This window comes from Chelonus insularis, unplaced genomic scaffold (genome assembly GCF_013357705.1).
Source record: "Chelonus insularis isolate UGA/USDA-ARS -01 unplaced genomic scaffold, ASM1335770v1 contig_50_pilon, whole genome shotgun sequence".
NCBI lineage: Eukaryota > Metazoa > Arthropoda > Insecta > Hymenoptera > Braconidae > Chelonus > Chelonus insularis.
This window is the reverse complement of record NW_023276619.1, coordinates 1,267,042-1,282,625: the sequence shown is the minus strand read 5'-3', so window position 1 is coordinate 1,282,625 and position 15,584 is coordinate 1,267,042. Positions and strand designations below refer to the sequence as shown.

The 15,584-nt window shown below is 28.2% G+C and overlaps 1 protein-coding gene across 1 annotated transcript; it reads left to right on the top strand.

Annotated features, from left to right (window-relative positions):
* Positions 1-444: 444 nt before the first annotated feature.
* On the top strand, positions 445-11,072 carry LOC118070120 (peroxidase-like). Its single transcript, XM_035088549.1, has 11 exons — positions 445-978; positions 2,168-2,243; positions 5,104-5,472; positions 6,624-6,800; positions 7,148-7,359; positions 7,426-7,627; positions 7,783-7,980; positions 8,804-8,957; positions 9,729-9,885; positions 10,123-10,492; positions 10,796-11,072. Exons 1-11 carry the CDS (start codon positions 976-978, stop codon positions 11,011-11,013), a joined length of 2,136 nt encoding a protein of 711 aa, XP_034944440.1. The 5' UTR covers positions 445-975; the 3' UTR covers positions 11,014-11,072.
* Positions 11,073-15,584: the final 4,512 nt, after the last annotated feature.

Genomic DNA, 15,584 nt, shown 5'->3' with positions numbered 1-15,584 from the left:
AAAGATACAAAGTTAACAATAAAAAACATTGAGAATAATTAAAGAAATTGAAAAATAAATATATTTTTTTTAATTCTAATGAAAAGATGTTTAGAAAGCGAATCTGAGCATACTGTAAATTTTAAAAAAGTTGTCGTGGTTAAAAAATGCTTTTTTACCGTTAAGGAATTATTGCAATCGGTTCAATTTGTAAGACTCATAATTTTGTTATTTCTCTACATCTGACAGAGAGAGTGTAAAATAAGTTGAGTAAAGAAGACATTTGATATAGATTCTACTTAGTAGTAGATTATCATTGTTGACAACCGAGGTCGATATCAATGCAATATGATTATTAATTCACATTATTCTAAACCATGTTATTTATGAAAACTTCAGTTATTTATAAACAATTAACATTGGTTTTAATTCATTGAATTATCATTATTATGAATATAATCGATAGATAACAATAAAATATCGCTATAGATAAATTTATGTGATTACATGATTGTATGTTTATAACAGTATAAATTTATTATAAACAGACGAAAACCAAAAGATGACAAAATTACAAATTTCAACATTCGGGAAACTCGTCGTCAGGACACAATACGCACCCAGACGCATCTTTTAATTCATGTTTCTAGATAGACTTTATATAATATTCATCTACGTGCATTCAATTGATGCTCTCTGTGTTGTATTAAATTCTCACATTTCTTGAAAACTTAAAAAAAGACACTGATTTTCTAATTTAAGTTTGTAATTAAAAAAAATGGTGTGAATATTCGAATTATTATAGTAATAGCGGTGGTCTACTCGGAATAATTATCTGAGCAATTAAATCAAGTACAAACTTGGACTTTCTCCGGTCATTTATAAGCACACCGCAAATCGGTTATTCGCCCAGTTGTGCCGCATATTCTATTAGCGCATTGTAATTTGTGAACACAATTAGTTGTGAATAAACAGAGTTGACGGATCGAATTTAAAATGGTATGTTGATTTTGAAAATTAAGTAAAAATCAGGCTATTGAAAGGGTAATCAAGAGTAATATTGATTTAAGTAGTGGTTTATTTTAGCGTTTTTCTTTTTTTTCATTTCTATTTTGATGAGTTATAAGAATTTGCAATTAAATGATGTGTTCTTTCAATTATTTAGAACAGTTTACTTTTTTATCTTTTTTGCGATTATCTATAAAAACTACTGGATGTATGAAAAAAGATTTCTGAAAGAGTTAAAGATCTTTATTTTTTTTACAAAAAATTCCTTATACTTGATCCTCTCTACCGATAGTTTTGCTATAAAATGACAATAAATGTAAAAATAGTTGAGTTTTAGCATTTTTTCTCTATATCATCGTTTTCCAGCTAAACTATGGAAGGCACGGGAACATTTTATGAAATAAAAATTAGAAATATTTTAATTTTGAATTTAAAAACGTCATCAGATTTTATCCTCTACCTTTTTTAGTTTAGCAAAAAATCACGAAAAACACTGAAGAGTGCTTGAAAAGCGACTTTTTTATTATACTATTTGTATCACCGTTTTTCAGCTAAAATATAAAAGATATGCTTCAAGTTTTAAGAACTTTCTTTATGGAAAATTTAATGATCTATTATTCCAAACTTTTTCCATATTTTCAATATTTTTCAAGATAATCGCAAAAACACATCAGATTAAAAATATAAATTTTCCAAATAAGTAAAGCCGAAAAATTAAATATTAATCGGACAGAAATTTAAACTCTGTACGTTTGCAGAAATTAGATATTAATTTTTTTAAGTCAATTCAATACTCAATTTTCCATTTTAGTCAAATCTAATTCATCTCAGGCTTATTTTTGGAACTTTAATCACAAAAACAATATAATAGATAATGGTGTCTTTAACGAGATAACAGGGCAATATTGTTGATTTTCCTTTGCTATCATGAATTATTCCGCGTATTTGAGATAAGAAAGTCATTTACACTTGATTGCTCGAAAAGGTTGCAATATTTACCTTACTTATAATCAGTCATGATTCTTTTTTTTTTATTTATTTCTTCCTTTAGTTTTATATAATAGTGTCATTTTTATAGCTAATTTATTAAAATACGCAAGTGCTTATCAAAAATTTACTTATGGTATTCAGGGTTTTCCTTTCACCTGCACTACAATTGTCGTTGTTAATTTTGTTTTAGATAAATGGACTGGCGATTGATCTCTTACTTTTCCTTGTAATAAGTCAAGGGCATGCTGTTCCACAAACTCACATTGGTAATAACATTCACATTTACAAATTTTGAAAGAAAATTCAGATTAAGAAAACACGATTGTACCCTTATGTACTAAAGGTCTTTATGAGAGTCAATCACACTGTTTGAGCCAGGCTCCGATTTTTTATTCCACCTTCGTTTGTATTTTTAGGGAAGACGTAAGTGAGTCCGTTAACAAAAAACAGATTTGTAGAGTAATGGAATGCTCGTCTATCGCTAGAAAGGCTGCAGAGAACATGCCCGCGGCTGCTAAAATAATGAATGATAGAGTGAAAACGATACACCTAGTACAGTTTTTAGTGATTATTTTGAAAACTACAAAAAATACGAAAAAATGTCCTCAACAAAAATTGAAAAATTTGTATCTTTATTGTTATTTTGCAATCAATCTTTGAGAGATAATAGAGAAAGCTTAGAAATCTTTTTTATTCAAAAACTTTTAATTTTTGTTTCCAATTGTTTTTTTATGTTTTGTATAGTTTACCTATAAAATAACGATAAAAATGAAAGAATATCAAAAATTAAATTTCCAGTATTCTAATGCATTCATTATTATTTTAAAACTGAACTATTGAAGATAAAAGTTAAACTGCAATGACCACTTCCATGTAAAACTGTAGTTTTTACAACTTTTTCTCGTATCTTCTAGTCTCGTTTTAATATAGTAAAAGTAGGTCTGAGCACACTTTGTGCTAACATGATGAATTTCCCATTAGTAATTATTTATAACAAATTCGTATTAAATAGCTAATCTTTTCATTTTTTTATTAGTTATTTTGTTATAAAAAAAGAACGCATCGACCGAATTTGTTCAAATTTCACTCAGATCTCCTTCATGATGAGATTTTTCGAATTAATTGTAGTTGAAGTCGCTATCTTAATCCGTTTTTGAGATATCGAAAACGAAAAAAATGCTGACGTCCGTACATACATACATACATACATACATCATTATAAAAATATGTCAGTATGCTTGCAAATATCTTGAAGCGTGGAGATATGACGAAAATTCAAATTTCACCAATCGACCCAATTTCAATAACTTCCTAATGGGAAGTTAATAAAGTTGAAGAAATATTGATAAAAACCCACTTTTTGTCTTTATCGTCATTTTCGTAGGAAACTATGAAAGACAGAAAGAAAGGTCATTTTGACTTTCTTATGTAAAATTAAAAAACCGCTAACTTTTAACTTAAGCTTTTCGTCATACTTTCAATAACTGATGAGATAATCGCTAAAAACTAGACTTGAGGTGATTTCTTGATTATTTTTTTTCATGGCTCTCGAGTTCTTAGATTTATTTTCCATATTTTCAAAGAAATTATTCGAGAAAATAAAACGGACAACATAAAATTCTCTGATAAATAAACGACGAATAATATCACCAAGATTAGTGAATAAATCATCCACTACACAATTAATCAAGCAATTCAAAAATGACTTTAATTGTAATTTAAATAATTGAAACAATTTTTTCATAATCTGTGAAAGTTTAAGGTTATTGATTAGTTAACATTCACGGCAAAATAATAAAAAAGAAATAACTTTCTTGTTGTATGATGAAAAAAAGTAATAAATTACCAAAGATTCAAAAAATAAAAGTTGAAAAAAAACATTATACTCATTTTTTTCTTTGTTTCCGGCTTTCAAGATTTAAAATAAGATTCATTAATTAACTTATAATGCAGATTACTCTATAATATTAATAAGCAATTCCACTTAATCATCAGATGCTCTAGGCGGTTATTTGACAACATTACTTAAGTGAATTTGTGAATTGTGATTGATAATGGGGAAAGTCTACTGAGGCATTAAAATTCATTTTTATAACTACTCTCTAAATTCGCTTTGGTAAAATTAAAATGATTGTTATCGATTGTTATTAATTCATTAATTTATGATGATATATGGAGAAATTAAAAAAAAATAATTACAGTAGAATCCCTAGGATATTGAGACTGTGAGTACGACTTTTATTACGATATATGTATAAGTGAACGGAGCGAAAACAGTTTCCCATTTATTCACCTTAGTCTAGGTAAGACAATGATAGACTATACCGGATTCTGTTCTTGAGGTCTATATATATATTGACATTCGTTATGAAGGAAAAAAGAAATAGAATACTGTAAGTACTCACGAGCAACAATGACAATTTAAACTTAGTTTGGGGTAATTATCTCATAATCTATGGAAAATACAGAAAAAAAAGAATTTAAAATACAAGTTGCAGGTCATATAATATTCTACAGAAAAAGTTTTTATACTTTATCTGGTATCTCTGATAGTTTACCTACAAAATGACAATAAATTTGAAAAAACATTAATAATTTGTTTAATGTAAATTTTTCGGTTTCATTGTTGTTTGGCGACTCATGTATAGAAAATAAAATGAATAGTTTTCGATAAAAATTTCAGATCATTTAATTTTCTATAAAAAAATGCTAGAATTTTTTTTTCTTTTTTTTTTTACAGTTTAGCTGAAAAATGATAATAAAGGTGCGGGTTGAATTTATAATTAATTTTTTACATTTCTTTAACTTTGTCGCTATTCTATGGTTAAATTAAAAAAAATCTAAACAAATGTTAAATGAAAGTTGAAAATTTTAGAACTTTACATAGAGGGTCTGAAGAATTTATCTTCTATCGCTTATAGTTCAGCTGTAAAATGATCATAAAGTTGAAAAGAGTTTCAGTAATATACAAAACCATTCTATCGATTCCCAGTCTGCCCTCAAAAGTACATACTAATGTAAAATAGCAGACCGCTGTCTGATTTAAAGCATACTTCTTAGTAGGTACCATATAATTCATATGAGCAAACCATTTATCGCTTTCGCGTCATATTTTTATATTTTCAGAATACAATCATTTATTCGCAAAACCAATCTGGAGTAATGCTAATTTTATAACAACGATAAAGAATTATTTCAGTCCACGTCCAATTATAAACAATAATGTACAATTTATTCATCAACCACCTGTTCAATTGACTCCGCTCAACATTAATGTATTCAGCGGTCAGCCGGAGATATGGAATTCATTCAGTAGAAATGGAAATAAAAACTCTTACCCACTATTCAACGAATGTGATATTAATTTTACATTAACATGTTCACGAGACCTATCGTATCGTACTTACGATGGATCATGTAATAATCTATTAAATCCAACTTGGGGAATGGCTCAAACTCGTTATGCACGACTTTTACCACCAATTTATTCCGATAGTAAGTATATTTATTTTTTTTTGTTGAGTTCAGATACTTCTGTATTATTCATATTTTACAAATAGTATTTATCGATCTAAATTATTTAATTAATCAAATCAAAATCAATTGAAAAAAATGATGTTTTTTACGGCTTGATGATCGATTGTTAATTAATTGATAACTGTGCTATCGACTATTATATAGCCGATTATCAAGCCAGTGATTTTGTGACTCGCGTTGTAAATAACTAAAATTTTCGACTCTTTTGGCTTTTTAAGATATTCAATATTTACTTTCGACTGATCTTTGATGCGATGGTATTCATTCGATGATTTTGAACTGATTTACACAACACTATTTCTAACAAAAGTTATTCATATATTATCAAATTTGTATTGAAAGGACTTTAGTTATAATTAAGTAATTTTATATTGGAAAATATAAATTAATTTTCAACTACAGCATGAATATTTACACAATTATCACGCGATCTTAATTGATAATAAGCTTGTTAGTCATGCACTTGTGTGTATTGTTTGATTATGATCTAATAACCGCAGTTTTTCAAATTGGTAACAGTGAGTGGGTGGCTAAGTGGGTTATCGATTGAATTAATTGAAAAACAATTCTTTTTTATATTAAATTTTTTTATAAATATTGTTTGTTATAAATAGTTAGTTTTGCAATTATAATGACATTATTCATAAAATACGTTTTTGATTCAGGAAGAGCTATAGCACAATAATTTTTATGTTAATTTATTAAAAAATATTAAGCGAGTTATTGATATTTTAGAGTGCAGAAAAGTGTAATTTTCATTAGCAAGTGCTATAAATTCACTTTTCAGATCATTTTTTTGAGAACTACAAAAAATTCAAAAAAACGTTTAGAATGAAACTTGTAGCTCTGTTCCATTTTACATTAAAGAAGCCATAGCACTTTTACCTCTGTTCTTCATCGTTGAACCGTAAAATAATATTTGCATTTTTCCCCTACTGTCTATTTCACTTGAAGTTAGCAATTTATGCTTCACGTAAAATAAAAATATTCTGATCAATTGCACTATTGAAGAGCAAAGATGCCATTAAAAAAAACTAATATTACTGCATTATATTTGGAATTAATTTTCACGTAAGATTATTAACCACTTATATTTTTGCATTCTTTAGGTATTTGGGAACCTGCAATATCGACGACCGGAAAGACACTTCCAAGATCAAGAGTTTTGAGTTACACATTATTCCCGCAATTAACAGTATCAGATCCTCAATGGTCATTAGCAACGATGCAATGGGGTCAAATAATCACCCATGATATGGCTCAGTTGGCAACTGCACAAATGCTGGGTAAATGGAAATGTTTTTAGTTTTAATTGAAATTCCTTCAGTTATTAACACTTGTGAAGAATAGTAAACTTTTCTGTACGGTCTAGCGTTTACATCTATTATTATTTAGCCGGCATTGGCCAAGAGCATCTACTGGCTGAGGTCCTCAAATGCACCAATAGATATATATATATATATATAAAATAAGCAATTACATTAAGCAATATGTAGCAAATTCATTATCGATCATTTTCTGCACTAATGCAGTTAAATTTAATATACAATCGTGACATAAATGCGTAGTCTTGTGAAGACTCAACAGATAAAATATTAACCAAAAAAACTACAATTTCTTTTCTTTCTTTAAGATTTACCATCTCCTCCCTGTTGCGACAATAACGACCAAGTGCATCTAGAAAATATCAACAATCCGGATTGTTTCCCAATGCTTATTGGACCTGATGATCCAGTATTTAATTATCGAAAAACGCAGTGCTTTGGTATATTTTCACGAACGGCTACTGATCTTCAATCAATGAAGAACTGTTCTTTTTTTCAACCTCAAAAGCCTGCAGATCAAGTAAGAATATTTATATTTATTTTATTTGTAGTTACAGTAAATTATTGACTATTAACATCTGATTAGATTACAATGGTAACACATTATATGGATCTTTCTATTGTCTATGGATCTTCTGAAAAAACAGCAAATAATTTACGAAGGTTTAAAAAAGGCTTAATGAAGACTATAATCCGAAATCAACGAGAATGGTTGCCATCAGTACCATATGCAAATGTTTCGGCTGATTGTAATGCTGATAGTTTTAATAATATCTGTTATACGGCAGGTAAAAAATTGACGAATGATTATTTACAACAAAATTATAAATATTAGAAATATCTCCTCAAGTTCTTGACCCTCATAATAAGACCTTTTTACACCCATGGTTGTGTAGTTAACATATTTTACTGCAATTTTTTCTGATAGCAATTCGTTTTATAGGTGATACCAGAGTTAATCAAAATCCCCAGCTGACAGTTCTCCAAATTCTACTCATAAGAGAGCATAATCGAATTGCAAGAATTTTAAAAAAGATCAATTCCCATTGGAATGATGAAACAATTTTCCAAGAGTCTAGAAGAATTGTTATCGCAGAATATCAACAAATTTCCTATTATGAGTGGATGCCTATCATAGTTGGTAAATTGAATTGAAAAATGAACCCCCAAAAACGATTTGATAGAAATGAACAATTTAAAAAAGGAGTTTCCACACTTAAGTAGAAAACTGAAAAAATCAATTTCAAATATACTTATCCATGATTTTCTCAAAAATTGTGATAGATATGAAAAAAAGTTGTAGTAAATATAATTTTTCAAACTTCGACAACGTTTTTTGGCTAAAATATAAAAAATAGAGCCTTAAGTGCAACGATCTATTTTATAGAAAATTGCGTTTCTTAAAACTTTTTGAATAAAATTTATTTAAAAAGTTTTTTTATCTTCCGTAATTTAGCTGCAAAATGCCAATAAATATAAAAAAAAAGGCTTCAAAAATACTGAAATTCCACATTCTATCTTTATCGTCATTTCACAGCTAAACTATAAAAAATAGAAAATAAACTCTAGGAACCTTTTTTTACGTAAAATTAAAAGACCTTTGATTTTTGAATAAAATTTTTTTGCTCTCCCATAGTTTTTGAGAAAAAATCACAAAAAAATGAAACAGTAAGTAACAGTAGTTTTATTCCAACATTATCTGCACTAGGATACTTCACACATGTTACTGACATTTATTGTAAATGCTTAAGTAGACAATGACAGTCGTCACTATTCCAGGCTTCAGTAAGCGTGTAAAGAAATAAAGTATGCCTTTGGTATCCAATCAAGCGGATATTCTCTGATTTTACTATCGAACATGACATAATATAATGTTATTGAAATAACACATTTTCTGGGTCATTAAATTTCTAGAATTATTATTGTCTTTGTCCATTTTTTAATTTCGTCTTTTTTGTTTACAGGGCCAGAAAATGCGTATAATCACAAGCTAATTTATGAAATTGGTGAGAATGAATATATCGATGATTATGACGTAAATGTCAACCCAAGCGTGTTGAACGAACATTCTAATGGAGCTTTTCGTGTTTTCCATTCTCTTATTGCCGGATATCTCAAGTGAGAAGCTCAATAATCTATTACTACTATATAAACTTCTGGTGTTTGTCTGTCTGTTTGGGTTAATCTCCGAAACGGCTCATCCAATTGCAACCAAATTTTGCAAACATGTAGAGGGCATTGTGACGAACGTTATAGGCTACGTCTTGTTTATGTAAATTGTTTTTAGCAATAGAATTTGTTATAAACACTGGAAAACAAGATCTATTTTATATATTCGAACTTTTCCTGAGAGGAATTTTTTCTCTTATTAGAATAAAATTACAAACAACGTAAAATGTATTGAAGCCTACTCCTTTTGTCTATAACAATTAAGTTTGTTGTAAAAGAGCAGAAATTGAGTCTTACGATAGAATTCAAATTATTGCCTTTCATATTCATTTCTTACGTATATATTATTCATTTTTTATTATTTAATATTATTTATTTTTTGATTGCCAAGTAATTGTTTATGTGCTAGCAGAAACAAACGCTGTTTTGTCTGTAGAAGAAAAAATATGAGTTAAGATTAGCTCATCGTATATTAAAAAATAAATGAGTTTTCTATAACAGTGCAAAATAACAGCTTTTTTTTGTACTGACTCGATTTTTTTGTCACACACTTTTAGTATTTTAAGCGGTTCTATTTGTAAAGCATTGTATCGAGTGTCCTAAATAATTACACCTATTATTGTCTTGTCAATGCTGAACAAAAAAGTATACTGTGTGTGTGTGTGTGTGATTTTAGTTCAATCAACAAGACGATATTACTAATACTGATAATATTTTTAGACTCATTGCTGAAGATCGATCGTCACAAAAATCTCTAAGACTCAGTGATTGGTTTCAAAAACCAGGAATTATTGAGCAAGCAAATAACATGGATGATTTAACTAGGGGATTAGCTGATCAACCAGAGCAAGCACGTAATGAGTACTACGATCATGAAGTAAGTACAATAGATCATTTCTTACCTAGTACGAGCAAGTAAACCAGTATAAAATACAGGAGGGTGATTAATAGTCACACCTCGAGTCAATTACTATTTTTGATTATATCGATGCAAAAAATTTCACATTACTCCTAAGAAAAAAGTGAACTTTCCGTAAGGGTATTATAAAGAAGATATTCTTTTGTTGACCATCATCTAACTTCATCTAAAATACAATAATTTGTTTTTTATTAGATAACTTTATATCTTTTCCGAGGACTGTCAAAATTAGGTTCAGATCTAAAAGCACTGGACATTCATAGAGGTCGTGATCATGGTTTACCTACATACAATGATTATAGATCATTTTGTGGTTTAAAACGAGCACAAACTTGGTCTGATTTTGCTGATTGGATTTCTCCTAAAAATATTCAAAAGCTTATACAACTCTATGAAAGTCCTGATGATGTTGATTTCGTTGTTGGAGGCAGTCTTGAAGAAAATTCTGAGGATGCTCTTACCGGTCCTACATTTTTATGTGTTATAATTGAGCAGTTCTATCGGACCAGAGTCGGTGATCGATATTGGTTTGAGTCTTCAGATCCGGTTATCGCATTTACAAAAGGTGAGTTAGAACTGTCAGTTTAATTTAAAAACGGATGTGGTAAAGTCATGATTACCAGATTGGTCTTATAAAACGCTCGTAATAAGCAATTATTTTGCAATAAACATGCAAGAATAATTAAATCTGAAGGTATTTTCGGCACTAGTACAGTAAAGGATTCTTTTACCTCGAGACAGTAAAACACAATTTCATAACAGAATTCTATCTGTACTAGTGCAGTAAAATACAACACAGCGATGATTAAAATTGAATGCTTTAGGAAATGTAATAATAATTAAAATTAATGAGGACAATTATTTCTAGAACAATTATCGGAAATTCGCAAAACAACGCTTGCCCGGTTCATGTGTGATAACAGTGATGGTATAATCTCAATACAACGACGGGCATTTGAACGTCTATCAGATAAAAATCCACTTGTGAGTTGTGATGAACTGCCATCTATTGATTTTTCGTATTGGAAAGATTATGCACCTGAATTACTTAATACAAAACATGCAAGAGTTCTGTACAAAAAATAATAATATAATTGTAAATGTTTAAGTCAACATCGTCGAATATTACCAATTATTACTAGTTATTGATTGTTATTAATGACATATTTTCAATTGATAGTCCATTAACGTTAATGTAAACCCAGTCACTAAAAAAAGTATTTCATCAATGAATTTATTAAAGGTGGTTTTTATGATATTAGTGTGGAATGTTACATACTTTCCGAGTAGAATTTCTTTTTAGAAAAGAGTTAGCACCCCATTCGAATTTCGACCAAGTGAGGAAAGCCAATTCAGGCAAGTTGAATATAAAAATGAAGTTGTTAGATTATCTCATTTTTTATAATTGTATATTGTTGAAATACTTAATTACTAAACGTACTTACATAAAATTTCCGCGAAAATACATATGCTGAAATTTGTTTCTTAGGATATTTGAACCTACGATCGCTAGTTTACTCGCATCTGAGACCAGAGCCTTTACCCGCTCGGCTATTCATTCAATTAAAAAATTATTACTCTTATATTAATATGAACGAATCCGTATGTATAATTTTTAAAAGGTTTATATTGATCATGATTTACCTTAAATCTCATGAATAAATAATATTGCCGGTTTAAATATTTTCATACCTTTCAATTAAGTATTTTTTATAGAACTACAATATATTTCCAGTCAGTACACGGAGAAAAATGGTCAGTCAATTTTATTCAAATCCGTAATTTTCACACAAAAATGCAGTCAATATTACTACTGATGTCGATAACATTTATTTTTTAAGTATACAATCAGAATCTACTTATCTTCATCTATTACTGATTATATAAATGAATTCAAGTTTGTAAATAAGACGAATGCGGTTTAGTGCGTCTTCCGATGGGCAAATGACAAAAACAGTAATGGCTAAAACTAATGAATAAAAATAATTTAAATAATTATTTCATTAGATTTTATATATGTTAAACACCCATTTTACGTTTACATAGTTTAAAGATTGCGGGAAACGTTGATTTGGACTTGGTAAAGAATATTCTATGGAGGGCGATTCGAACCTACAATTGCCTAACGCATGCAATTAAACCGATGCTTTAGCCTGCTCGGCTATCCAACATAATTGAATATGATTCAATCTTTTATGTACATATGAGTTTACTTGAGCAGTCAATTTGTCGATTAAAGCAGTAAAAGTTACTAGAGAATTCTAGTAACTCTGCTACATAGAACATGGAAGGGAGCTTCGTATTGTTCGTTAGAAGTATAAAATATATATATTTAATCAGTAAAACTTACTATTTGAGTTGGTTGAATAATATTAACAAAAATTACTTTTAATTATTCTAAATATTAGTTTCTTTAGTAATAAGAATTACTTCTTTGGTCTGTAAATTTATTTCCATCGATTACTGACAGAGTAACAGTCATAATTTTTGACATTGGAAGTTTCATAGGATAACAAAAATAGTAAAAATAAGTAAAAAACAATATCTGATTTTCTGCAGTCTAACTTACTGACTGATTTTTCTCCGTGTATCATCCAATTAAGGTTCTATAAAAATTATTAACTATTATTTCAAGAAAAAAAGTTATTTGAAAATATGTTTATTATTAAAAGACTTTGTTATTAGAATTTAAAGAAAATACTTAATCTATCGATACTACTATATAAACTTCTGGTGTTTGTCTGTCTGTTTGGGTTAATCTTCGAAACGGCTCATCCAATTGCAACCAAATTTTGCAAACATGTAGAGGGCATTGTGACGAACGTTATAGGCTACGTCTTGTTTATGTAAATTGTTTTTAGCAATAGAATTTGTTATAAACACTGGAAAACAAGATCTATTTTATATATTCGAACTTTTCCTGAGAGGAATTTTTTCTCTTATTAGAATAAAATTACAAACAACGTAAAATGTATTGAAGCCTACTCCTTTTGTCTATAATAATTAAGTTTGTTGTAAAAGAGCAGAAATTGAGTCTTACGATAGAATTCAAATTATTGCCTTTCATATTCATTTCTTACGTATATATTTTTTTTATTAATCGTATCACGCAGTAATTGATTTCTGGAATTGGTTTATTTGCAGACAAAGTTACGGGAATTTACTAGTCTCATGTAAATCTTTTATATCGTAACAAATTTATTTATTAAAGACCGGATTAACATTTATACGGTTGTAATTGGATAGTTGGGTAGTGCGAAATTAAAAAAATCTTATTTCATCCTAAAAACAAATTTATCGGGCATAGATTGGGAATGCCTCATTTTCAATAATTCATTTAATTTTTAATAAGGGCTCAATAGGTCTTTAGGCATGCCTAAAATAAATTTCACTCGGGTTTGGGAGGAGAAGTGAGCTTTCATGACCGGATTACAAAAAATATGAGGGAAAAATTTTGGGGTATTCTTTAAATATTTAGAGAAATCTTGCACTGCAATGGCTTCACTTTGAGCTCCTACAGCGCTTAGTGAAAAAATATTTCTTAAGTCCACATTTTCGAAATTATTTCGAAAACTATTAAAAATATAGAAACAAGTTTCAAATAGAAGTATAATATTTCTGAATATTACACGAAAAAAGCTCATAGTCTTTATTCGATATCTCTCATGATTTATTTGCAAAACAGCGCTAAAACAATAAAGTTGGAAAATAATTGATTACATCCCTGGGAAGAAACAATGCTTTTTTTAAGAGTATCGTGAAAATTAATATTTTTTTGCTTTTATTCAAAACTTTGGTAATTTTTATCCTATCGCAGACCCCTCGTTTTTTGGCTCTCGAAAATCGAAAAATCAACATTTTGCAGACCAAATGTGAACATTTGTTATGAATTTTTAACCATCACAATTCTCTCTAATTTCATGTGAACAATTGAAAATAAATAAAAATACTAAAATGGGTAGTTTTATTTGTTTTAAAAATTGTAATAATAAAAAATCTTCAAGTGATATATTTCCCATATTTATTTTTTATAAATCCGCCGTAAAAACAAAGATTTAAAAAAAAATCATTGAAATCGGATGATTTTTCGATTTTCTAGAGCCAAAAAACGAGGGGACCGCGTAAGTATAAAATGACCAAAACTCTTTCCCGTACCTCGCATCGTATTGTAGATAATTGAAACAAAAGATTCAACGGAGAAATTTGCCCTTACCTAGAGTCCAAGTATTCTTTTTTAAATAGTTATTTACTGTAGCCTCAAACCATCTATATAATGAGGACTTTCCTACATTCTTGTTCAACAGAATCACCTCTATTACATATTAAATCTCTCCATTCCTGCATGTTGTAAGGTAAAAAGAATTGTCAATTTTAAAATAAAAATGTTTATTTTATAATATACATTATTGTTGATTTCTGTTCCATTATGTTAAAATTAAAAAGAAATAAATTGTTTTATTGTTAAAATATTATTAAATTATTTTACAGTATTGAAATAAAATGATAAAACCAAAATTATGTAATTTATGCCATAATAATAAAGATGTTTGCATAATATAGAATGTTGGTTGTTTGGAGTTTTCACTTATTTAAACGTAAGTAAATTAATAACTACATCTATTAGTGGTTTATGTAATAAATTTGTGACATTCAATAATTAATGAGTTTTTTGTTCCTTTTTCAAATAACTCTCTACGTCCTTCATAGTCAATGATAATAATAATGAAGCGTAATGGATCGCAATGTTTAATTAAACATTCATATAATGATAGAGTAAAAGGAAAAAATGATCAATTTATCACAGGTTTACAAACTTAATTGTTGTGTATAATCTACAATTGCTTTATACTAATAGTAATTAATAAATTGTAGTTTATTGTATAATTATTAATTAGAAATATTTGTTCTTGAACAATCACAAATAAAGGAAAATAAAGAGATTCTAAATTTAGATTCTATGTGTTTATTTACTTATTTACTAACAACAAGTTGTAAATAAATAAATAAATAAAATTGCAACTGTCAAATAAAAAATATAATATTTGCGATCGAATAACAGTAAAGTATTTGTTTGAATTAAAACTTCGTTTGCACCTACTCCAATAAGAGATTTTTGATTGCATTGTTGTTTTATTGCCTGGTCAAGTAGAATTTTTCAACATAGCTAAAATTTTAAAGAAATGTTTTTGACATTAATCAAAATAATTGGAAATATTTAAAATCATGCTTTCATTCTGGTCAAAGGATAAAACTAACAAAAAAATGACTGTAATTTAATTTCTCATGATCATCGCGAAAGCTATAAAAAAGCTATAAATAAAAGTTGAAGATCTTTTAACGTTTCACAAAAAAGGTTATTAGTCTTTATTTCTTATATTCTATAAATTAGCTGAAAATCAAGGATAAAGATAAAAAAATGTTGAAATTGATAATCTTCAACTTTATCGTCATTTTGCAGCTAGACTACTAAAGATAGAGATTGAATAGTAATGACCTTAATTGTGTAGAATCAACAAATCTGAAATTTTTAATTTAAGCTTTTTTCTGTATCTTCTATAGTATACGAGTTGTTGCAAAATATTACCGATTGTTTTTACCAACTCATAAATTTTGCTAGAAACTTTTAACGATGCTGAAAAATCTCGATTTATCAACTT